The sequence below is a fragment of the Sinocyclocheilus anshuiensis genome, unplaced genomic scaffold (genome assembly GCF_001515605.1).
Source record: "Sinocyclocheilus anshuiensis isolate Anshui unplaced genomic scaffold, SAMN03320099.WGS_v1.1 scaffold2067, whole genome shotgun sequence".
Classification (NCBI taxonomy): domain Eukaryota; kingdom Metazoa; phylum Chordata; class Actinopteri; order Cypriniformes; family Cyprinidae; genus Sinocyclocheilus; species Sinocyclocheilus anshuiensis.
In genome coordinates, this window is record NW_015540844.1 from 270959 (window position 1) to 298362 (window position 27404).

Below are 27404 nucleotides of genomic sequence, written 5' to 3' on the forward strand. Positions count from 1 at the left end.
AAGGCGGGGCATAGAGGAGAAACAATAATGTACAGTATGTGGAAAATAATGTGTTTTTTTAACCTTAAACCGCATAAACACATTTCATTACACCAAATACTGTTCTTTTTGGCAGCATCATATGAGCCCTTTAATAGAAGCTGATGCTTTCAAGCTCCAAAAAAGACCTAGAAGCACCATAAAAGAATCATAATAGTGGTTCATGCAACTCATTCATTATATTTCAAATCATATGATGGCTTTACGTGAGGAACAGACTGATATTTAAGTGATTATTTGATTAAAATATTTGTTCATTGAGTCTGTGAGCTGAACTTGAGTTCTGTCATGACAACTCTCGCAGGGATTGGCATGGTAATGTACATGACAATGTTAATGTATTTGGTCTTGGGGGAATAGATCTGCTATGCTGCTGCTGTTGCTGCGGCAGAGCAAGTACAGAGACTTGCTACTGCCAATACATCCACAACATGCTGCTGTGAGCATGTAAGAAATATTGCTGCTGCAAATATAACATGCATGAAATAACCCCCAAGATAGTATCAATGGATCACTTTGTAGCAGATCTATACAGGTGGAGCTGGGGAAGGTGGAGGGTTTCTGAAGCAAGCTGCAACTGCTACTGCAAGCACTAGTCATATATTTGAATGTTGAGCAGCGAGCTCATTGGCTACTGATACAGGAGAGAACCAATCAGCTGAGCCATGTGATGATGTCATTAGGTCAGATTGAGTTAGACCTATCGGACTGCGCCATCTAGAGTTTCATGCCAGAACTCTGTATTTCAAATAAACAAATCATTCAGACTGTTAATTGGATCAACGGATTGACTGAAAAGATCTGACTCAAAAGAATGATTAATTCATAAATCATCTTCTCTCTTGAACTTTAATAAAGTAGCCAAGATGTCGATTTGGGTTTGCTCCTTAGACACAACTGAAAATAGAAAAAACAATAGAAATGCACAAGCTGTGTGGACTATTTAATGATAATTATGGGGCTTTCAAATCCTTTATAAAGCTTGAAACACCTTTAAAGATGTGGCCTGATGACGTAATTTTCTAAAGACTCAAAATGTATGTGTGTGTTCACATGAATTGTATGTGGTTCAAAGTTTAATCCTTGCAGGATTTGCAACCAAGGCTGTGCTTATCCATAGGACAACACAGATATATTGAATATTTATGATACATTCACAATGATTGTGTTGACAATAAAATAATGAAACATTGCAATGAACATTAAGATTTTAGATTTTTAAGATCACCAAGGCTGCATTTATTTGATCGAAAATACAGTAATATTGTGAAATAATATTACAATTTCAAATAGGCCTAACTGTTTCTGTTTGAATATATTTTAATATGTAATTTATTCCTGTGAATTTGTAGCATCATTGCTCCAGTCTGAAGTGTCACGTGATCCTTCAGAAATCTTGCTGACTGAAAACATTTATTGCTGCTTTATATGTGTGTGTGTGTGTGTGTGTGTGTGTGTGTGTGTGTGTGTGTGTGTGTTTGTGTTTGATATATATCAGGTACAGTACATGTCAGTTTTTCTTAAGGAAAACAATTTCTCAAGTTAAGCTATAACTTATACAAGAAACTCTGTCAGTTGGTACACAGTCCAGATTTAATTGCTTTTTATTTTTAGATATAATGTAAAATAAAAACGTTGTATACAAACATTTAAATTGCACACAAGTTTTTATATGAACATTTTAATTATATAATTATGTTTCTATTTTACTGCAATTTGTTGTTGAAATATAAACAGTGGCTAAATGGTGGCTGTCATAACTTATTTTCATGACAGATGTATTCAATCATTCAATAAATGAGACACCACTAGGATTATTTTATTTATTTATTTATTTATTTTGCATTAAACATATTGAACCTGCTTGGCTGAAATTATTGAAAAAATATCATTCTTTCTGACCAGTTCAGAAAATTGTATCCACACATGCTCAAACAATTCACAGCTTTGATGTGCATATATAAATACCAGAATAAGGGTGTCAAAACACACACAGAAACTGTGCGTCATTTTGGAATGGAGGACAGAGCCAAATGAGATGGAGAGCAGCTCTCAATAAATTAATTTATTTTTCCAGCACAGTTGTGGAGGTGAATTTATCAGGTCATTTCCTCAAGAAATCCTTCAGTGAAAATCCTCACAATCAAATTCAGAAACTATCACCAGTCACTCCTTCTCCTTTGTAGATACTTCCCAAACACACACACACACACACACACACACACACACACAGACACACACACACACACACACACGCATTTTGCCTTACCCTAAATCACTACAGTAAGCCTATAATCATTATATTTTAAAGCTGTCGGGACGGATTTCCCGGGAAACTGCACGCTTTCCCCATTCATCAGTGTGTGTTTACGTCATGACCGTAAATAAAAGAAAGAGGATCAGGGGCCCGTTCTTCGTACCTCGCTTAATAAGTAAGCCTGTAATCATTGTTTATATTTTAAAGTTGTCGGGCCGGATTTCCCCGGAAACTGCATGCTTTCATCATTCATCCTTGCATGTTTAGCCTATGGCATAACCAAATCAAGGAAAGAAGGTTAGGTTACTATTATATGCAGTGAAATTTGTTAGAAGCCACAATCATAGACATATAAAATATTTTATATGTCTATGGCCACAACAACTGAACCTCGAGCCGAAGAGAGTTTACAAGCAAAAGGGTAAACAACAGAACCCATAATAAAACACGAATCAACATAGTTTGCCTAGCATCACATTTGCTGTATTGACTAGGTTAACAAAACAATGTTTATGTAGGTATCAAATCCGTCAAAATCTCTAAACCAGTTACTGCTCTATTTGCCTATAAATCGCCTTGCCAAGTTATAGTTTCCACCGTTTTGAATAGCGATCGTTATGTCTAATGTACAGCGATGCCAGGCTTTTTTAAAACAATTAATTTCAACAAGTCCAAAAAACAGCAGCATATACTTTATATTATATAAGCAATTTATCTGTTCATACGTCTTTTTTCCTGAAATCTGCCTTTCTTTCATTATTGGGAGAGTTTTGATGTTGTTAAGATTCGCATAGATATGCTGATCATCTGTGATAGCAGAGTCGAAGCACAACTCACGTGACTGAGGACCAAAATAATGTTCTTCCGCAATAACTTGAACCGCTAGACGAGCATCAAAAGTTAAATACTGTAACGTTAAAATCATTACCCCATAGAAAATCTTTTGTTTTCATTGCGACAGATATCAGCCTGTACAAATGGCAATTTCTTCTTAATAAACACAATAATAATAATAATAATAATAATTATTATTATTATTATTATATAGGCCTAACTGTTTAGCTTGCCATTCAGGCGTTCAGTTTTCATGAACATGTTACAACTTATATTAAAAATAAATTACACCACAGACACCATCAAATGTGCTCATTTTAGACAGATTTAAAGGAACAGTTCACAATTTACTCACCCCTATATCGGTCCGATATGAAATCCTCTTGACCTTCCATTTAAAACAGATATTTCTGGTGGCAGACTCCAATAAATTTAATAATTTATGTGATGATATGTGATTCCAATAAATGTGATGAGCTTAAGTTAAACGTTTTCATTAATTTATCAACTCAATAGCTCAGTACCTCTATTGAGGTAATCTAATTAACAAATTGGTATTGGTAATATATTGGTAAATTGGTCATTTTATTTTTATAAAATTATACATTTTATAATATGTTATAATTACATACACACACACACACACACACACATATATATAATACACATTTTATAATTTACATAATAAAATTTGATAATTTTGTATAGATAATAAAGAGAAAATTTATATTGAGTGATTTGGTGATTATATTCACCAAAAAAAAAAAAAGGCCAGCAAAGTTTACACACACATTACACATCACATTCACAAACATCAATTTTATGTTTTATTTTGAAAAAGTGAAATAGCTTGAACACGGTTCACAAAACAATTTAGAGAAGTAAATAAAGGCAGCTGTCCTGTTTGTCTGGCCATCTCTCCAGCCACACACTTCATTTGATTGTGTATGCAGATATTTGTGGAAGCTAAATCTCGGGTCACGTCACGCTGCTGATCTGGCTGTCAGGCGGCTCAGAGCTTCAGAGGGGATTTGTTGTTTTGAAGCCGACCCACTGAGGCATACGATCAGCTGCTGACTGCCAGACGATGCTGATGAAGGTACGCGTTGGCTAGTCTTTCTTCCCTCTCACAGGAAAAGAGGCCAGGTGCATTGCTCTCTGTGGAGATGTGTGGGATGTGACATTTAAAAAAAGACACGAAAGGCATACTTTTTTCCCTAAAATTACATATAAATAGATCTAAACTGCTTATATATTCTCTTATCCATCAGAAACACGCAATGATATATAAAAATGATGTCATTTATGCCATGCAAAGGCACAAGGTGTTTGCTAACATAAAGTGTGTTTAGTCCGATGCATGAAAGAACAGCATTTGGGACATGACTCAACTTTCATGGGTTATAAATATATTGTTGTAGACCTTGAAAGTGACATGTTACAATGCATCGAAACGGAGGCCATTACGAAACATTACTTTGCACAAGTGCACAAACACTTTCAGCTATGCAAACTTTAATTCAGCCATTGTTTTGTTCAACAATATCTGGCGACATGCGTGACATTCTCCATATTGCTGCAAGACTTTTCTCCTACTACTGTCATGGCAGAGCAATTGTTTGAAGAGTCTTAAAAATGTCTGAACGTCATTGCATTGCATTTTGTACACTACATTTAGTGTTTTATGTATTTAAATGCCAATGAATAAGTGTAAAAAATGAAAAGTGATAAATGCCACGTTATCATAATGCAGTGACATTCATGTATTTTGAAGTGTGATATTAAGAATTAATTGAACATATGTTTCATATTTCTAATGATGATTATTTCCTCTCCACTGATAAGGGTCGACGAGGGTCAAAGCTCACACTGTAAACAGGAACAGATAAAGAGAGAGAGAAATAGATTTGATATTTCCTTAATAAATCCATCAGCACGCAAGTCCAGATTGAAACGTCATTGCGGCTAGATAAGGATTACCCACAATGCTCATCAGGGTCATGACCTTGAACAATAGGATGGACCACATGCAAACATGCCCAGCTGTGCCATGTTAGCGTCAGAATGAGAAGGTCACCATCTCAGCGGTGATCCTACAAGAATTTAAAATGTATCCACACATATAAAACACAGCAGTCTATTATGGAAGCTTATTTCTGCCATGAATAAAAAGTAAAAATGTTAATTGTGAATTTGCAATTAAAAAGTCAGAATTGCAATATATAAACTCAGAATTATAGTTATATCTCACAAATCTGACCTTTTTTCTCAGAATTAATTGAAGTCAGAATTGTAACAATTGTTTCTGCCAAGGAATAAAACAAATAAAAACATTTAATCTCACAATTCTGACTTTTTTTTCTTGCAATTGCTAATTTATATCTCACAATTCTGACTTTTTTTCCCCCAACAGTCTTCAATTACTTATATATAGGTGAATATTTTGTAGTTCACCTCTCATGGGAGTTGAACAATCTCATAGCGACACATTAGCGGCAGCGGTTTCTGTTCTTTCTCGATTTCCAAGGGAATCTAACACTTGAATGAAGCGTTTAGCTCCCGGAGTACAGACCCCGGTTCTCACCATGGGTCCCACTCTAGACGTGTATCTTCAGTGATACCATGACAAATGTTTCCCGCTTCGACTGGGCTGTGGCCAGATATGGCTGCCAGCTCAAGGCATCTGGAAAGAAAGATCCTACGGGAAGTTTCTGTCTCAAGTACAGTGGAAGGCGTTTACTGCCGGTTCCATTCAATTTCCCTTACACTCTGCATCTGGCAGACAGGTCAATTAGCTACCCTGTAGCCTCCCTGGGAGAATTAGGGGTTGATGTATGAAGTCCACCTAGGTGACAGGCCAGGGTCTGGTAATATGATGAACACAGAACCCTGGCCATATCCCCTTAAAGGAATCACATTGTTATCTGATTCCAAGCCTCCAAGCTCTGCCCTGGGACCGGGCTTTCGTTGCTTAGCCCCTAACGGTTGGTACTTAGTGCTCGCCTTGGTACTTGGCATGCATTCCCTTCAGCATGGCAGCATGGGTATTTCGTTCCCCATAGCGACCGCTAGAGGACGCAGTTCGAGTTACCTCATAAGGGAACATCTCAGGCAGAGGCGGACATACCCATTAGGCAAAGGTAGACAACAGCCTTGGGCCCCCAAAAGCCAAGGGCTCCTTAAAATGCTTTTCATCTACGAGATGTGCACTAAGGACGGACATGCGACGGTTGCTTTTTACGGTGTTTATCACCACGACAACCGTCTGCGTGTCCGAGTTGAACTCACTTCTCATGTATCCTGCTTGTAGCAAATGAAAATATCATGTATCTGAAGCTGTAATTAAATATTGAGCAACAGTGCGTATTATATGTTTATTGTTTTAAATGCTGCTACTTATTCATAAGAACCCAAGTAGAGGACGCATACGCAGTTACTTGTTTGGTTGATATAATCCTTAGCTGTGTAAATGTATAATTTCCTTTTCATTCTTTTTTTTTAATTTTCATTTAAATTTGTAGTTAAAATAACTAAAATACACTGAACAAATTATAAACGCAACACTTTTGTTTTTGCCCCCATTTTTCATGAGCTGAACTCAAAGATCTAAGACTTTTTCTATGTACACAAAAGGCCTATTTCTCTCAAATATTGTTCACAAATCTGTCTAAATCTGTGTTAGTGAGCACTTCTCCTTTGCCGAGTTAATCCATCCACCTCACAGGTGTGGCATATCAAGATAGGTGGATGGATTATCTCGGCAAAGGAGAAGTGCTCACTAACACAGATTTAGACAGATTTGTGAACAATATTTCAGAGAAATAGGCCTTTTGTGTACATAGAAAAAGTCTTAGATCTTTGATACTCGTTCAGTGTAAATGTATTTTAAAGTTTAAAATTAGACAGCCTTTGGCACACAGGCTTACGCTGGTAACATAAGTCATAAATTGCAATGCATCAAAGTCAAAGTCATAAGTGGACTTTCCTCCTCAATATAGGCTATGTTTTTTCACACTTTTCTCATTCTCACTAATTCAAGTTTTTACATGAATGAATCTCTGAAGGGAACCGACTGTCTTCAGAAAAGTTTCGATGGCATTTTCATTTTATCTGATAATGTAGCGTGCTGCTTTGTTTACAGCCGTTACCGGGGAAACCGCTGTATGTCTGATGCTCCAAAAGCGCCTCCTGCTGGCAGAGAATCAATGTACATTTTCAATAATCACGTCTGCAGTTTTTGTTCAGACCAATGCGAAAATCCACCCTCTTAACCCTGTTTTAAATTAATATCATAATTTATACTTCCGACTCTCTTTTCTTAAAAAAATGGTTTAAAGGCTCAATTGTGAGGTTTATAATTTTATAATATATTTTGTTTTTGTGAAAACTGTAAATCAATTGCGATTTCGTGGTCTACAACATGAAAGAAAGCCATTATAACATTTACATGAAAAATGTAGAAACATTGGAGACAACTGTGGGGCACCATTATGCAGCAGCAAGCATCACAACAAAAAAGGAACCTCAAGGCTAAATTTATAAATGTGTGCAAATAAATAGGGCCCCATTCATATATTTTGCCTGGGGCCCCCAAATCACTAAATCCACCCCTGATCTCAGGTTACGCATGTAACCATGGTTCCCTGAGAAGTCAAAAAGACACTGCGTCCTCTTTTCTTGCCATGCTTCAGATGCAAGCTGATGACGTATTTTCCCGGCACCCTTTTATACTGTGGTCGCGCTGGTAGTGACGTCACAGGCTGTCGCCCGGCCAATGTTATTGTAGTGTTTAGACATGTGCTTCAGACACCGATCACGTCGAAGTTGCTCCCCATAGACGTTTTGCTCCTGGCTTTGAATCTTTTACTGAAGAATGTGTAAAATGCTCATGGAACATGGGGGGAAAAAAACGGATTTACAGCAAGCATTGAAATAGTGTTTTAGGTTAAATTTTACCAGCTACTGCACATAAGAACTTAGCTTTTGCTGTTCTGTTGTTTAGGTAAATTACTCTTTTGTTTGCAAGTGTGTTTATATCCGACACAAACACTCGACTGCTGCTGCAATGACCAAAAATTGGTGTCAATTCACTATAAAAAATAAAAAGTTGAGTTAACTTAAAAAAATAAAGCAAGCAGCTGCAAAGCATTTTTGAGTTTATTCAGCTTCAGTGGATGAAGCTGTGCCAAATCATATATGAAAGTTCACTAAAACTACTGGTTTAAGTTGAGTGTACTACTATAGTGTATTACTGTAGTATAGTAGGAATACACAAGTTGTGCCAACTCATTTTTTAAAGTTTGACTAAGTCAAACTTTAAAAAATGAGTTGGCACAACTTGTGTATTCCTGAAGATCAGTAAACTCAAAAAAGCTTGGTTGCTTTAATATTTTAAGTCGACTCAACTACTTTTTTTCCTATTTAAATGTATAGCTTTAATCTTATATCCTGATTCTTAGCCATATTCATGCATGTTCCTCAACATCATTTAAACATACAAATGCATGGAGTACAATTACAAACCATACTGTAAATATAACACAAACGAGATTTTGTCATCATTACATTCAGTTTAACAACGGTTAAAGAGGGTAAACTTTATCATTCAGCTGAGCTGTACCTGTATGTTTTAAACACTTCTGCTCCCTTATATGTTCTTAGCGTGTGGTTTTCTAGGATATTTACTTTAACTTCTCAGGTAACATCAGTGGTACGACCTATTTCAGATGCGGCTGAAATTGCAACAGTGGTTACATAGGCCTATATATTTAATTGTTTGATCATAATTATTGTAGTAGTCGCTGGATATTGGTAGGGACATGTCCCTAGCGTCCCTAAATTTTTACGTCCTTGCCTTACTGGAACTACTATTTTAACAACTATTGACTTATGAGACTGTAATTGTAAACAACGCAGGACAAAATTTATGCTAGAATCAAATACAACTGAGAGCTCAGTGAAGTGTCCTGAGGTTTGAAGGAGCATCATCTGGTCATGCTAAAGTCAAGATATTGCTATGCAGTTGCTAGGTGCTTTCTTACTATTTCAATTCAAAGGATATAATATAAAATATAGATATTAAGGAGAGACCAAGTTACAAATTTCATTTTCTCCTCACAGTTCAACATCCACATATATGACTGTACATATCAAAACGTTACTCTACTCAAAATCATCTAATATTGAGAAAAGAAGCCATCCAGTGCAGGAAAATGACATCATGACATCAATGCGAAACAGCAATGTTTCTGCTGCAGCCATTAATATGTAATCTGTGGCTGATGGAGCAGCTGTTTAGAGGGCACCTTCTCTCTCTCTCACGTTAAGCTGACAGCTTTTGTGTGATGACTGACTGACTGACTGCTCGTGTTGTAGTGAGATTTAGCTCTGTGCCCAGAGAGATGAGAACATGTGGACTACAGCGTTGGGCTTTTTATAGGTGCCTGAAATAGTCCAGTTTAAAGGCCTTGAGAGGTCAAATTCTAATGTGTTCAGCTACAAAATAACATCAGAATGTGCATTGTAATAAAACCATGTAATTTTATCCCTGAAATCATATATATATTTGATATATTTACATATACTGTTATATAAATATATACAGATAATACAAAATTAAGTGCATAATTATGAAGTAATATTTTTAAACATTTTATATATTATTATATAAATGAGAAATTAATACTTTTATTCAGCAAGGATGCATTAAATTGATCAAAAGTGACACTAAGGACATTTATAATGTTACAAATATTTCTGTTTCAAATAAATGCTGATCTTTTGAACTTGTATCAAAAATGTATAATGCTTTACACCAAAATATGAAGATTTTCAACATTGATAATAATCAGAAATGTTTCTTAAGCAGCAAATCAGCATATCAGAATGCTTTCTGAAGGATCATGTGACACTGAAGACTGGAATAATGATGCTGAAAATTCAGCTTTGTGTCATAAATTACATTTTACAATATATTCAAATAGAAAACAGCTATTTTAAATTCTAATAATATTTTACAATATTACTGTTTTTACTGTATTTTTGAGCAATAAACGCCTTGGTGAGCATGAGAGACGTCTTTCAAAAAATCTTACTGACTGCACACTTTTGAATGGTAGTATACATACACACACACACACATGTCCCCATCAAATTAGATTTGATTATATATACATAGAAAGCTTATTAAATGCAAGTAAAGAGTGTAATGTTTCAAAGCTTTTGTGAAATTAAATATGGGTGAAATAATGTTCCATTGTCATTCAGCGTAACAGATATATTTGTGACCCTGGACCACAAAACCAGTCTTAAGTGTCAATTTTTCAAAATAAATGAATAAATAAGCTTTCCATTGATGTATGGTTTGTTAGGATAGGACCATATTTGGTTGAGATACAACTATTTGAAAATCTGGAATCTGAGGATGCAAAAAAATCCAAATATTGAGAAAATTACCTTTAAAGTTGTCCAAATGAAGTTCTTAGCAATACATATTACTAATCAAAAATTAAGTTTTGATATATTTACGGTAGGACATTTACAAAATATCTTCATGGAACATGATCTTTAATATCCTAATGATTTTTGGCATAAAAGAAAAATCAATAATTTTGACCCATACAATGTATTTTTGGCTACTGCTACACATATACCCAAGCGACTTAAGACTGCTTTTGTGCTCCAGGGTCACATTTATGTTTTAATGAAACATACTTATTCTGACCTGTACAGTACTTGTTAAAATACAAGAAAAAGTTATCATACTAAATTGTAATACATTTTGAATGAGTAAAAACTGTCATTTGGATAAAACCTAGTGGTTTGAAGGATAGTGGCAAAGATTGGTAAAGAATTAAAAATAAAAAATAAATAACATTTAATTAGTATTTTAGGGCTGCACTGTGATCCTTAAATGGAGCCTTTTAATGTCATCTAATTCTTGTTGTAAATATGCCTGACAGGAGTATTTGGTACAGTATATGAACTATTGTTACACTGATTGACATTTTAGTGTGTGTCTTCTATGCTTCTATGCATTAGTCATTCTTTTTTGCTCAGAAAAAAATGTAATTAAACAGGACACATTCTAATGTATGGGGAAAAACTATATTTAAAGCTGTATTAAATTTTTATTGTTTTGATGCTTTTCATCTTTACCATATCTAACACATGAGCATGTCTGCTCTCCATCAGTCTGATGTCAGGTCTGGCTGCGCTGGATGCGAAGTGTTCCAGTCGGCTGGGTCTCATCACCGTCTCTTACTACCTGTGGACCACATTCCTGGCTGTGGTGGTGGGAATCGTCATGGTGTTAATCATCCATCCGGGCGGAATGGCACAGAAGGAAGACTCTGAGGACAGTGGGAAACCCATCATGAGCTCCGCCGATGCTCTCCTGGATCTCATACGGTCAGACAGCCCTCATCGTCCTCCTAGACAGCATAGAGAGAAAACAGAGAGGCTCTGGTTACAGGGATAGTTCACCCAAAAATGGCAACTGTGTCATCGTTTACTAACGCTAACTGAAAGCACTAATTGAAATAAAATGAAATATATTTTTAAAAAGTAACTTATTTTATTTCAGCTAGTTGCCATGGCAACATTTCTCATTTTCGTTTAGTTCACTAAAATAACTAAAACTAAAACTACTACAATACATAAAAATCATAAAAACACAACAAAAGTACTAAAACTTTCACTAAAATTAAAGTGAAAACAAATTATAAAAATAAAATGTAATTGAAAATATTAAGAAAAGTTATGATAGTATCTCGACACTAAAATAAATGTTTTTAATTTAAAAAACAACATTTCATTTCATTTCATTATCAAATTTCATACACAATGGTTTTTCAAAGTGGTTCAAATGGTTATAAGAAATAATCATAATAAAAAAAACTTAAATATATTTTTAATAACGATCAAAAATTTAAATATATTAAAAACAAATAAGTCATCAAATTAAATTCAAAATATTAACACAAACTATAAGAGTATCTCGATACTAAAATAAAACCTTTTAATTTTAAAAACAAAATAATAAGATCTAATCTAAAACGTAACAAAAACTAGTATTTCAAAGATACTAAAATAAAACTTAAAAAAAAAATTAATTTAATTATCAGATTATACAATGGTTATTCAAAGTGGTTCAGATGGCTATTAGAAATAATCAATCAAAAATTAAAATGAACAATAAACATAAAACTCATATGCATATATTTTTAATAATTATCAAAACCATTTAAAGTGTATTCAAAACAAATAATTCAAAAGACAAAAATACAAATATCACATTCAAAAGATGAAAACAAACTATAATGGTAACTTGAACTAAGCATGAGCAATACTTCTACAGCATTTATTAATCTTAGCTAATGTTAATTTCAACATTTACTAACAGCATAGAGAGAAAACAGAGAGGCTCTGGTTACAGGGATAGTTCACCCAAAAATGGCAACTGTGTCATCGTTTACTAACGCTAACTGAAAGCACTAATTGAAATAAAATGAAATATATTTTTAAAAAGTAACTTATTTTATTTCAGCTAGTTGCCATGGCAACATTTCTCATTTTCGTTTAGTTCACTAAAATAACTAAAACTAAAACTACTACAATACATAAAAATCATAAAAACACAACAAAAGTACTAAAACTTTCACTAAAATTAAAGTGAAAACAAATTATAAAAATAAAATGTAATTGAAAATATTAAGAAAAGTTATGATAGTATCTCGACACTAAAATAAATGTTTTTAATTTAAAAAACAACATTTCATTTCATTTCATTATCAAATTTCATACACAATGGTTTTTCAAAGTGGTTCAAATGGTTATAAGAAATAATCATAATAAAAAAAACTTAAATATATTTTTAATAACGATCAAAAATTTAAATATATTAAAAACAAATAAGTCATCAAATTAAATTCAAAATATTAACACAAACTATAAGAGTATCTCGATACTAAAATAAAACCTTTTAATTTTAAAAACAAAATAATAAGATCTAATCTAAAACGTAACAAAAACTAGTATTTCAAAGATACTAAAATAAAACTTAAAAAAAAAATTAATTTAATTATCAGATTATACAATGGTTATTCAAAGTGGTTCAGATGGCTATTAGAAATAATCAATCAAAAATTAAAATGAACAATAAACATAAAACTCATATGCATATATTTTTAATAATTATCAAAACCATTTAAAGTGTATTCAAAACAAATAATTCAAAAGACAAAAATACAAATATCACATTCAAAAGATGAAAACAAACTATAATGGTAACTTGAACTAAGCATGAGCAATACTTCTACAGCATTTATTAATCTTAGCTAATGTTAATTTCAACATTTACTAATGTATTATTAAAATCAAAAGTTGTGCTTTAACATTAGTTAGTGCACTGTGAATTAACATGAACTAACAATGAACAACTGTATTTTCATTAACTAGCATTAACAAAGATTAATAAATACTGTAACAAATGTATTGTTCATTGTTTGTTCATGTTAGTTAATATATTAACTAACATTAACTAATGGAACCTTATTGTAGTGTTACCACTAGTATCTCAGTGGTAGTAAAATAAAACTGCTTTTTCTATGGACCACAAAAGGAGTTTGTGAGAAGTGAGTCAATCAACACAGCTCGTGATATTAAAGCATCTTTTTTGTTACAAATAGTATCTGCTAATAAAAACAGAATTTGATTTCTGAATTACTAGTAACTCGGGCTGGTCAGTAATAAATCATATTAAACTATCATCACGGATCAAATCTCTAGCCAACCTGATTGTGTTTAGATTGAAAGTACTGTAGTCATAATCTCATATGACCCGTTTGAGAGCACTTGAGTCTCTAAAATCAGTCACAAACACACATCTAGGGCTTGTGTTGAACCATAGGGAATCTATTTGAGTGATCTGATAAATGCACAGTGACACTAAAATGTATTTGGACACTTTGCATGCCATTGCATTAGATATAAACAATGTTCCACTAATGACAAACAAACACAAAGTCACACAATATTCACCATCTTCAACGCTACACTCTTAAAAATAAAGGTGCTTCAAAAGGTTCTTCAAGCGATGCCATAGAAGAACCATTTTTGGTTCCACAAAGAACCATTCAGTCAAAGGTTCTTTAAAGAGCCATCTCTTTCTTACCTTTTTATAATCTGAAGAACCTTCTTTTGCCACAAAGAACCTTTTGGGAAACAGAAAGGTTCTTCAGATGTTAAAGGTTCTTTATGGAACCATTTAGACAAAAAGGTTCTTCTATGGCATCGTGAAGCACCTTTATTTTTAAGAGTGTACATCTACTGTTTCAGGATTTCAAATTTGTTTGCTTGAAAAGTCTTTCTTTACAATAAATGATTTTTGTTTTCATGGTTTGCTATCTAATGCAATGATATATTTAAAATGTCCACATGCATTTCGGTGCCGCTTTATGTGAGCTCAGCATCAACCAACTGGTCAATTTTTGTGTCATTCATGCTAATGCATGTTTGTAGCTTAAGGTCAGGAAGCCACGTAACTAAACTCAAATTACACTCAAATTACACTCCATCAGCTGAAGGTCATTTCATTAGAAATATAATTGTTGTTTGTGTGGTCAGAGCCATTTAAAAGACCCTCAATATGGCCAGAAGCCTCATGTGGTCTGACGGCAGGATTATTTGGTGGAATAATTTCTTTAATGAAAATGACTGCTAAAAATGCATTGCAACATCACAGTTCGTTCCAGTGCAATATCCAATCAATTTTACCTCTTAACAAACACTTTTATTAAAGACCACTTGTCACATAAATCTCCATTTGTGTTAGTTAAAACGATCACTATAATTAACACTCTCTCAAACTCAGAACGTGCTGTGAATGTTCATGTTAACTGATTCCAAATTTAGTGCAACATCTCATGCTTCATGACCTCATATCGACCAGTGAGTTAATTAGACCAAAGACCAGCTTAATAACATCACCTGCTATCCCTCGCTTTCTCTAATAGCTTTAAAATGAAGAATATGTGTCGACTAAAAACATTAGCATGTGGACTAATGAAGATTTTGACTCATAGCAGAGAATTACTCAAACCACCGGAAGATGAGATATTGAGCTCAGTCATAGACAACGATATTCAATAGCAGATTAATTGCAGGTTACTTGGCAAACAAAATAATGAGGAGGACGTGACCGGCACTGATAGCATAACACTGAAAATCTTGTGCTAATAGTCTTGACATAATTTGTATTAATAAGCAATAATGTAAAAAAAGACTGTCCTTTAATAAATATACAACCTTCAGGTCTTGTCAAAATGATGTTATTTGGGAGATGAGCACATAGGAATGTTGTAATTATTAGTGAACTGGTACTCATTGACTACTGATCATTTAGTGTAGTTGGTACAGATTTTGTGCACTAATGATGAAGAAAACCCATAAACACTGCCCACTTCCAAAAACACTGCTATGCTACAGAAGCATAAAAACAAAAGCTTCAAGTACACATTTAACATGCACATGTTGGTCTTTATATTGTTGCATTGCAAAAGCAAAACAAAGAAATAAAAACCTGCATGCACAAAAAAACTCATCCACTTTTGCACAGAATGAACAAACATAAACGGATGCAAAATGCATGAGCACAGATATTTTCCATTATGAAATTAAAGAAATTGCATGCACAAAAAAGTAATGCACAGAATGAACAAACATAAATGCAACATGCATGTGCAGCTACTTTCCATTTGGAAATAAAACTTGCATGCATGCACTAATGCACAGAATGAACGAATACAGATGCATTATGCATAAGGAAAGCCATTTTCCATTGAGAAATAAGAACTTGCATGCAAACACGCACACACACACACAAAAATCATGCACGAATACACAAACATATGCATAATGAATTCACACAGCTGCGGTTCTGCACTACTGTAGGTAGCATATATTTTCAGATGTACAGTATGTTGAGAGTCTTGGAATGTGGAACTGAGAGTTCGGTATAAACGTTTCATTTAAATTCCATTAAAGTATGAGAGGAAAAACTCATTGGGTTCGGCTATTTTCCTGCAACAATACCAGCGCTTTATGACTCAGTGTGAAAAGACCACATGAGCCGGGCCACCAACAGCACTTTTGCATCCTATTCAATCATTACAGCATCCGCCTGCAGGAAACTCAACCACCTATTAACACAGAACATTGTCTTGATGTGAATAGCGCGCTGGGATCATACAGCACATCTGATCCGGCTCCAGCGGCTCTCGCATGCATAGATTGTGTTTGGATGCTAATGAATGAATCTCATCCTCTCATACAGCACAATATGACTATACTACCAATCCAGGGTGATCTTATTAGTTTTCATAGGTATTTGTATCTAAAGTACACACATATATTAATTTACTGTTGCTTTGTGTGTCTGTGTGTGTGTTTTTCTAAAGGTTCTTATTCCATACAAACCAATACATAATTGGTTTCATGAATACATGGTTATTTGTGAATAGGATGCATTTTTTTGCACTGAAGTACCTCTGGCACAAGATTGAATTCACCCCATAATGAATAATTAATCATTTTATTTTTTTGTCAATCTTTGAAATTGTCAACATCCTTCGACAGCAGAAATTGTATTTTTCATTAAGTATTTATTGGCTTTTTTATTAATGTGGTTGTTTTCAGGCCTCTTGACAAAAAGGTAAAAATGATTTTAAAAAACAGTTACACACACTAAGGAACTGGCAAGGACAGTTTACTATAGGTTACTATAAGTTGCGTACATTAAATGCGTTCAAGGAAAGTCCTATTGAAAGTATGCACGTATTCACTATGCACGTATATAACTGTGATATATTTTGTCTCCAAACAGAAACATGTTTCCAGCCAACCTTGTTCAAGCCACTTTTCAACAGGTAAGAATCCACAGCTAGCCATGAATTATAAGTCATCCTCCTTACTGTACATGTAAGGAAAACTGACAATAATCAACTGAATTAATGCATATATGCAAAAACATTAACGCACATTAACAATGCTAGCATGAGCGTCTGGAATGTAAATAAGCATGGGCAGGTTAGAAGTTGTGCAATCCGGATTACTGAATAAATGCATTTGGGGAGCTTGTGCTCTGATCACAAAGTGCTTGACAACCTTAAGTAAAATAAAAAGAGATTCATTTTGTGTTTCTTCTCTTTAGTATCGTACCAACAGTATGCCCATAATGAAGACCCCCAAGACGACAGTGGCCGCCAGTCTAACAGAAACCACCACTCGCCGCGCTCTAATCTACGGGATTCAGGATGATAACGGGACAGACATCCAGAACTTCCAGCTGGATCTGACGCCGCCTCCTGACGTGGTGATGCGGACGCTTCCTGGCACCAGCGAGGGCATGAACGTCCTGGGGATAGTCATTTTCTCTGCCACCATGGGTGAGAATACTGGCACAGAGACAACATAATAAATAAGCTAATAATTTCATATCATATCTCACATTTGCACATTGCTGCTCATTTTTGCGAAGGCATAATGTTGGGCAGGATGGGTCCAAACGGCAGTGCTTTGGTGAACTTCTGTCAAAGTCTCAATGAAGCAGTGCTGAAAATCGTCGCTATAGTCATCTGGTAAGACTATTTTATATTATTTATGTAGCTCTTTTTAAAATAAAGAAATGATAAAAACATTATCTACTTAACTGACATACTAAATATTAGTCAGAAATATATATATTTTTAAATCTTTTTTCATATTTAACCTTTTATTTAAATAATGAACCTTGAAAAAAAATATATGAAATTTTTTTTTTAAATACTTCAGGATTTTATGACTCATATAGTATGATATATTGAGAATATGGAGCTCAAATTCAGATGAAAAAAGCATAAGTTTTATTCAGAGGCCCAAACTGAGCAAAAATTTGCAATTTGGTACAGATACTAATATTTATATGGACAAAAAGTAAGATTAAATTCTGACTGCTTGTAATGTAAACTAATGAGATATTTTTAACAGTATAAAAGATACTTCCATAAAATGATATATCAGTCGTCACTCTATATCTTCTTTGTAAGATGAAATTTTAATGTTTAGCTTTATGATCAAATAATATAATGCAATGCAATACAATGATGATTGAGAGATGAACAAATAAACGTTCCTCAAAAGCCTGATATTTGATACTCATATCTAATTTTTCTAAAAAACGATGCCTGGATAATCAAGGAAAGCTAAACTGCTTCAGTCCAGTAAGTGCTCCTCTTGAAATATTACTAACAATATCAAAGCTATTCTTATATTTACTTTATAAACATCAGTAAAGATTTCACGGCAAAAAGACACATGAAGCAAGAGCTGAAGATGGATATTTGTACATTTACACTAAAAGGCCTTTTGCTTGCTAAAAGTGCATAAAAGATCAATCAGACGACAGAAGGCATGTAGTAGATTTTGGGCAACAGGGTTTTTCAGTTTTGATAATGCTGATAATTTAGGCTGTGGAAATTAAGGTTAGGCAATAAAGTATAAGAGGATATTTTGTGAATAGTTACAGCTAGTTTGCTGTGCAGGTACTTCCCGTTCGGCATCGTGTTTCTGGTGGCCGGTAAGATCCTGGAGATGAGCGACCCGTCCGCGATGGGGAAGAAGCTGGGCTTTTATGCCATCACTGTAGTGATGGGCCTCATTCTGCACGGCCTCTTCATCCTGCCCAGCATGTACTTCTTCATCACCAAGAAGAGCCCGATCGTCTACATCCGAGGAATCCTGCAGGCCCTGCTCATTTCACTGGCCACGTCCTCCAGGTACAACACATGCAAACACCAGCTGAAACACACAAAACAATCCTAATCATCCTGTTAGTCTGTTGCAAAATCCCTTTAACTAACAAACGACAGTTCATTAATAATGAAATTCTCCAAAATTTCTCCAAACCATTTCTGGTGGTAAAAGACCAGAAATGTTAGTGATAACAAGAAATTTGATGAATTCCTCTGGTGTTTTATTTCTTGGTTTGATTAATGATATAACATTTTTTGAATATATAATAAATATATATATATATATATATATATATATACACACACTACCATTTAAAAATTTAAGATTTTATAATGCTTTTGAAGTAAGTCTCAGCAAGGCTGCATTTCTTTGATCAAAAATACAGTAAAAACAGAAAAATTGTGAAATATTATTATAATTTAAAATAACTGTTTTCTATGTGAATTTATTGTCAAATTAAATTTATTCCTGTGATGTAAATCTGAATTTTCAGCATCATTACTCCAGTCTTCAGTGTCACATGATCAGTTCAAGGTTGAGGTCATTCTAATATGGTGATTTGCTGCTCAAGAAACATTTATGATTATTATTATCAGTGTTGAACAGCGTTTATTCGAAATAACAATAAAAAATTCAATTTAGAATTTGGTAGTTACTGTTACTTTTGAATGATTGTGTAAATATTAAGAGCTTCAGCTCATTATTTCCATCCTGTTCATTGTCTTGCCTTTGTGCAAATAATCAAGCTAGATTTTATAGAAGTAGATCTTTAAATTACAACACAACATTTATTTTACTCAATAAACAACATGTTTCTCCCATCCCTTGGTTCCTGTCCCAGGAAAATATATTACTGTATAGAGAGAGAAAAGGAAAACAGCATAAATATTGCACAAGCTTACATCAACATGAGGAATTACATCAGTACTTTTACCCTTTTGTCAAAGTCACTCTGCCAGTTGCTATAGTCATGTTGCATCCACTAAAAAGAAAAGTGCCAACACACACACACAATACATAATGGTGGATATTTTCTCAGTACAAACAGACTTTGTTGTCATATTAAGAGAAGCTGTTTCGACAGGTGGCGAAATATCTTGGGTCATGCAGAATTTGCACACCATCTTTATTAGCATTTTCTACACTGATTATGGCAATTTAATTTATGTGGATTTAAATATGATAAAATATGTTACAGATATAACTGGCCAAACTATCAAATAAACAAACAAGCAAGTGGTAGAAGAAATGTTAAAGTGTTAAGAAATCAAACACGATAAAAAATGTTTAAGTTCCTTCATTCATGATTGCAGACTTTGGTATTTAGGTAAAACTGAGAGTCTGAGACATTGTAGTCTAGCAGGAGTTTTAACATTAGATCCTTCTTCATTTGCAGTTCTGCCACTCTGCCTATTACCTTCAAGTGCCTCCTGGAGAACAACCACATAGACCGGCGGATCATCCGCTTCGTGCTGCCCGTCGGAGCCACTATCAACATGGACGGCACTGCACTGTATGAGGCTGTGGCAGCCATTTTTATCGCACAGGTCAACAACTACGAGCTTGACTTCGGCCAAATCATCACTATCAGGTAGAACAACTGTCAAATGATTAAGTTTAAAAATGTAAGTAATTTGAGTTGTTAAAACTTTTATCAAGTAAAATAACACTGGTATGAGAAATGTTTCCTCTGTCAATCAGTTCCACCTAACTAGCAAGCTCTGGATTTACAGTGTTCTGCACATGCAGATCTTCATGATCCAGAGACTGAACGAGGCCTGAAAGACGCTTTAATCCAGCTGTGTGTGATGCACAAAAGAGCATTACGTAATAGCAATCCATCATTTATGCAATTAGAAAATGTAAGAGGAAGTAACAAATCTCAAAAGTTTTTACCAATTCAAAGCTTTTTCTACGTTGAAGTGACCCTGTTAAAGAAGGAAATAAATTAAATTGCTTTATTTAATTTATATTTATATATTTATTACTGTCTCGATAATGCCTAATGAATTTGCAAATATAAAATCAGCACGATGCATGGGGAATATTTAACCTATACCTACAATATACCTCCTATGTATATCACCAATCCACAATTTCATGTTGTGCTCATTCTGAGCTACAAAGAGATGCTGTTGATATTCACATGAAAAGAGCTCAAAACCACTTAAGATCCATCTTTGCATTGATGGATCTGAAAGGATGCGCTACAGAAGCATCTCAAGCCCTTAATGGAAACATTGTCATTGAAAACAAAAGGAAAATGTTTCTGCCATGCCTCAGCTCTGTGTTACTGTTTCCGTTGCATGTGTGAATCAGACGCATATTGACATCTTTATAAAATCAGTGAAAAACATAACTGGTAGTCTATGCATATTCATATTCATAAATCATATTGCCTTGTTTGATCTTGCTTTATTTCACACTTGCATGCGGGGTGTATTTATTTTGGCACCTATATTAAATGTTAAAGTATCCACACTGCTTGTTTAAGCAGAATGCTAATGCATAGCAGAGTTTCTGTGACTATTTTTGCTGAAATCAGCAGAGAACATGTTGAAAGTGCATTACAAAACAGAAACACATCATGAAGCAATATGTATTTTTGAAGTGAACTACTCACCCATTGTTTGAAGACATTTGTCAAGCTTGATGCACGTTCCCAGCAAAAGTGCTGACTGTGACAAGCTCACAATATGCATTTACTGGACCTGCTCAAAAAATGTAATACAAAAGGTGATAATGCAATGTAATAATACAAATGTTTTTCAAATCATTCACTGTACATATCCTCCATCCATGTGAGTGCATGCACATGCTCATGTGGGGTGTATTTATGCATGCACAAGACATCCGCCGCTGCACAGATGTGTGATGCGTGCCTGACAGAACCTCATTCACTAGATTATTTTGTATGCAGCGTTATCTCAGAGCTTTGGTGCCCTCAGGTCTGGAACACCACTGAGTCATAAATGTTCCCGTCGTCCCGTCTGGACTAAAGGGAACACCAACACCAAGCACATAAATCGAAGTGCATACTTCAGAGTTCACTATGTGATTGTGCACTACACCATAGAGTGCCACGATGACCTCACAATTTTGTGAATGGAAGGTCAGATAAAGAAATATAGAGATATAGACAGGGATAGAGAGCCGGAGAGCATTTGGGTAGCGCTGTTACATGGATAAACGCTGCTGTCACATGGCTGTCTTACCACAGGATTATTTTGCAGTTTTCCCAGTCTTCCCAAAATCCATCAGCCATCTCTCTCTCTCATCTCTAGATTTCATATGCTTTGCTGCCAGTGTTGGGGGTTGAACGAGTCTGTTTCACACCACATGCACACCACATTGTTGCAATGCCTATATTAACAGATTAAATCATTTACTCAGCACACGTAAGCACAGAATACATTTATTTCAACACCTATTAACAGGTTACAGAATTGACTCTGCACACATATGCAGTGAAATAGCGGCATGCATTTATTGCGACTCTAATATTCATATTGTAATTAATGCAATGTCAGCATATATTTATGGTGGCACAAAAGTGTCAGCACTCATTCTATACAAGTAACCAACACAACAGGAGCACACATTATTGCAGTGCAGGTTACTGCATTCATATTGCATGTGTAAGCAGCGCAACAGTAGCACATATGTATCAAAATGCCCATTTTAACAGGTCACAACATTTAATCTGTGCACATAAGTAGCACAATAGTGACACACATTCACTGCTATTTATCGTGGTGCTTATATGAACAGGTTACACCATTCACACTGTAATCAAAGCAATAGCAGCATATACTTACTGCAGCACACATACAGCATTAACAAGTAACAGAATTCATTCTACACATGTAAGCAATGCAATATCAGTGCACAATATTGCAATGTTTAATAGCCTACTGCATTAATTTTGCATGTGCAAGCAGTGCAATAGTGGCACATATTTATTGCAATGCCCATATTAACAGGTCATAACATTTACTTTTTACATATAAGCAGTGCAATAGCGATGCACATTTATTGCGCTACTCTTATTAACAGGTTACTGCATTCACTCAGTACACGTAAGAAATTCTTATTTATTACGGCACCCAAGCAACAGGTCACAGCTTTTACATGTGCATGCAAAGCAGTGCAATGGAGATGTGTATTTATTGCACTGCTCATGCTCAATTAACAGGTCACAACAGGCCTAATGCAAATATAACTTAGCATGTCAGTTTCCGTAATTAGTTATCTTTTGTAATGAGCAACTAAATTATTGTAAAAAGTTGTATTTAAAAGTAACGTTCCCCAAAACTGTCAGTCGCTTATCTTATTATATTTAAGCTTCATAGTCAATCTAAAAAAAACAAACATTGTTCCTCATTAGAGACTCATTACTTCACTAGAGAAGGTCAGAGCATCTTTTATTCTTCCCGTTGAGTGCGGATCGAAGCGTGACATGGATAGATGTTATTCCTCAGTGAAGCAGCGTGCATTAAATCACTGGCTGTTAAAACTCCTGTTAAACCTTGAGCGGGTGACCCACGAGCTGACTGATGTTCTTCTATGCCTGCGAGGGCGCATGAGTTGCGTATGCATGCAAGCAGGCATGCAAGAGCTTGTTTTTGTTCAGTTGCTCATTCTGTGTTTGATTTTGTGTGTTTATATTGTTTGCATGAAGGCTGGTTATCTGTCATTCATAAAATGCATGTCATTTGTGCAAATATATCCGGCCTATGATTAGCTTTATAAAGAAATAGTGTTTCCCAAAATATAAAGTACACCATGTATTTACTCTAAATGGTCTTTAGATGCTACAGAGGTTGTTTGTCCTTCATAACATTTTGTTTGCTGTGTAATGATTTGTTTACCATGTTCTCCAGTATTACAGCAACAGCAGCGAGCATCGGTGCAGCCGGGATCCCACAGGCCGGCCTAGTCACCATGGTAATAGTGTTGACATCTGTCGGACTGCCCACTGATGACATCACTCTCATCATCGCTGTTGATTGGGCCCTGTAAGTATTGGCATGTGCTGGATATTTTTGGACATTTAGGTGCAAATTTTTGTCAGTTTCCATTAGGGGCTGTTCACGCAGAATGCGTTTTTAAAAAATCAGAGTTTTCAAAAATTTGAGTTTGGCACAGGTTGAAAGACAAATAATCAGTCACTCTTGGACTTGATTGTAAATTTCCTATCATGCTCTATTTTTATCCATCATCTGTATCTATCCTGACTATGTTTTATCCACCAGTGTCTTTAAAATACATTAAGTTAATTTTAGCATCATGTCTGTCTGTCCTCACCTCTTCAGAGACCGATTCCGCACCATGGTCAATGTGATGGGAGATGCTCTGGCCACAGGAATCATGGCCCATATCTGCAGAAAGGACTTCATTAAAGAGGGAGATGGGGTGAGTTACCTGGAAAAAAAAAAAAAAACACCAAAATCAAAAATTAACAAGTTGACAAATAATAATTTTTTTTATTATTTAAAATTAAGATAAATTGTATATATATAGTAGTGTCCAAAAATCTAATATCTTTATTTCATTATTATTGTTTAAAATATTAAATAAATAATTTAATATCTGCGCTATTTCTAAGTCACTACTTCACTGTAAATCAGGGCTCAAAAATGAGGACTGCCTGAGGCCAGCGTGAAAGACGCTCGGGACAGTTGACGAATTTGTCACTGGCCTGATCGGGCCACTGCTGCATCTTTACGAAAGTTTATAATTTGCACGTGTTTTTAAGCCTTGCTAATTTAAAAATTCAAGTGATTTTAAAGCATTCAAGCAAGACGCAAAAGCCGAGGTGGACTTACCCATTTGCAAAGGTAGGTGACCGCATTAGGCCCCCAAAAGCCAAGGGCCCCCTAAAATGCTTTTCATATACAAGATGCGCATTAAGCGCAGACACGCAAACGGTTGCTGTTTACAGTGTTTATTACCACAACAACCATCTGCGTGTATACGTTGAATGTGTTTCTTGTGTATCCTGCTTGTAGCAAATGAAAATATCATGCATCTGCATCTGAAGCTGTAAGTAAATATTGAGAAGCAGTGCGTATTATATGTTTATTGTTTTAAATGCCACTTACTCATTTATGAGAAGAACCCAAGTAGAGGACACATACACAGTTACTTTTTTGGATTATATAATCCTTAGGTGTGTAAATGTATAATTCATTTTCATGATTTTTTCAGTTAGATTTAAATTTGTAGTTTAAATAACTAAAAATAAATGTATTTTAAAATTTAGAATTAGACAGCATTTAGAGAGTGTAGGCAGTTGGGCTGAGCCCAGGCACACAGGCTTATGCTGGTAACTCATCAGTGGACTTTCCTCATCAATATAGGCTATATTTTAACACACATTTCTCATTCTCACTAATTCAAGGTTTTATATGAATGAATCTCTGAGGGGAACCGACTGCTTTCAGAAAAGTTTCCTACTGGCAGAAAATTAATGTGCATTTTCAATAATCCAGTCTACAGTTTTTGTTCTGACCAATGTGAAAATCCACCCACATAACCCCCTTTTAAATTAATATAATAATTTATACTTCTGATTTATAGGTGATCTCCTGTATTAGAAAAATACAGGAGATCACCTATTCCCTATATGTGTAGACTTTTAAATGACTATGATTTTTTATCAAATTCTTTGTGCAGAGGTGGGTCCATCACACTAGCAATCAGACCTTTCAGTCTAAGCCCAGCTCCGCGTCCGACTCAGGCGTGGTGGCCACCTTGGCCGGGGACTCAGGCGTGGCGGCCACCTTGGCCGGGGACTCAGGCGTGGCGGCCACCTTGGCCGGGGACTCAGGCGTGGCGGCCACCTTGGCCGGGGACTCAGGCGTGGCGGGCACCAATGTATTTTAAAATTTAGAATTAGACAGCATTTAGAGAGTGTAGGCAGTTGGGCTGAGCCCAGGCACACAGGCTTATGCTGGTAACTCATCAGTGGACTTTCCTCATCAATATAGGCTATATTTTAACACACATTTCTCATTCTCACTAATTCAAGGTTTTATATGAATGAATCTCTGAGGGGAACCGACTGCTTTCAGAAAAGTTTCCTACTGGCAGAAAATTAATGTGCATTTTCAATAATCCAGTCTACAGTTTTTGTTCTGACCAATGTGAAAATCCACCCACATAACCCCCTTTTAAATTAATATAATAATTTATACTTCTGATTTATAGGTGATCTCCTGTATTAGAAAAATACAGGAGATCACCTATTCCCTATATGTGTAGACTTTTAAATGACTATGATTTTTTATCAAATTCTTTGTGCAGAGTTAAGATGAATTTTATTCATTTTTCTTTTCTTTTTTCTTTTTTTTATTTTAATATGGAGTAAATTGGTTTTGACATTTTATTTTAACAGCATAATTCCAAATTCAGTGTTCCTTAATGACAAACGTCATTAGGTACCTGTAATGATGCTGAAAAAGTCAATAAATAAATACATTTTCTTAAAAAATTGTTTAAAGGCGCAGTTGTGAGGTTTATAATTTTATAATTAATTTTGTTTTTGTGAAAACCTGTATCTCAACTGTAAATCAATTGCTATTTCGTGGTGTACAACGTGATGTAATGATTCAGTCCACTGAAGGCGAGCGTAGTGAAGAACCCATGTGCAGTTTATTTACAGACGTAATCCAAAATACAAACATAATCCGAGACTAGAGACACAGACTTGACTTGACGAGGCATGAACAGACTTGACTAGTCATGAACAGACTTGATGAGGCATAAACAGACTAGACTCACCGACAGCGGATTACAACTTCAATACACGACAAAGAACAATGGGAACATGAGGGCTATTTGTACCAAACAAGAATGCTCACATGACACAAACCAGCCAATGGACAAACAGAACTGAGAACCACATGACAAGACCATAAACCAATAAGCACAAGACACATGACTAAAACAACCAATCAGAACATAACACACAGACAAGGGAATCACATGACAGAACATGACTAAGGCCTAACTACAAAATAAAAGACATGAAAACAATGAACAAGAAACAAAACCCAAACACCACATTACATTTCCCCCCCTCTAAGGGTGGCTCCAGACACCCAAACAAAATCCAAAAAGTCCAGGAGGGTGGTGGAGTGGAGGCGGAACTGGGGGAGGGACGGAGGGCCAGGCCCGTGAAGAGGAACAGGACCTGGAGTGTGGAGCAATAGGGGTCCTGGAGCTGGGAGCAGTGGTGGACCAGGATCATGGGGCAATGACAGACAATGGAGCAGAGACCACCAGGTCAGATCCAGAGGAGCATAGGGCCATGGCGGAGCAGGCAGAACAGGGAGCCATGGTGGAGCAGGCAGAAGAGGGAGCCATGGTGGAGCAGGCAGAAGAGGGAGCCATGGTGGAGCAGGCAGAACAGGCAGCCATGGTGGTGCAGGCAGAGCAGGGTGGCCGGGTGGTGACGGCAGACCAGGAAGCCATGGTGGAG

At 35.4% G+C, this 27404-nt stretch overlaps 1 protein-coding gene across 1 annotated transcript in view; it reads left to right on the plus strand.

Moving 5' to 3' along the window:
• Positions 1–27404, plus strand: part of LOC107687581 (excitatory amino acid transporter 5-like) — a 67621-nt gene that overhangs the window by 31955 nt on the left and 8262 nt on the right. The window contains exons 3-10 of the mRNA XM_016484967.1: positions 11324–11539; positions 17013–17055; positions 17340–17574; positions 17667–17766; positions 18709–18942; positions 20316–20510; positions 23803–23937; positions 24235–24338. Of these exons, the coding sequence (XP_016340453.1) occupies positions 11324–11539; positions 17013–17055; positions 17340–17574; positions 17667–17766; positions 18709–18942; positions 20316–20510; positions 23803–23937; positions 24235–24338 (1262 nt within the window). The remainder of the gene's footprint in view (positions 1–11323; positions 11540–17012; positions 17056–17339; positions 17575–17666; positions 17767–18708; positions 18943–20315; positions 20511–23802; positions 23938–24234; positions 24339–27404) is intronic.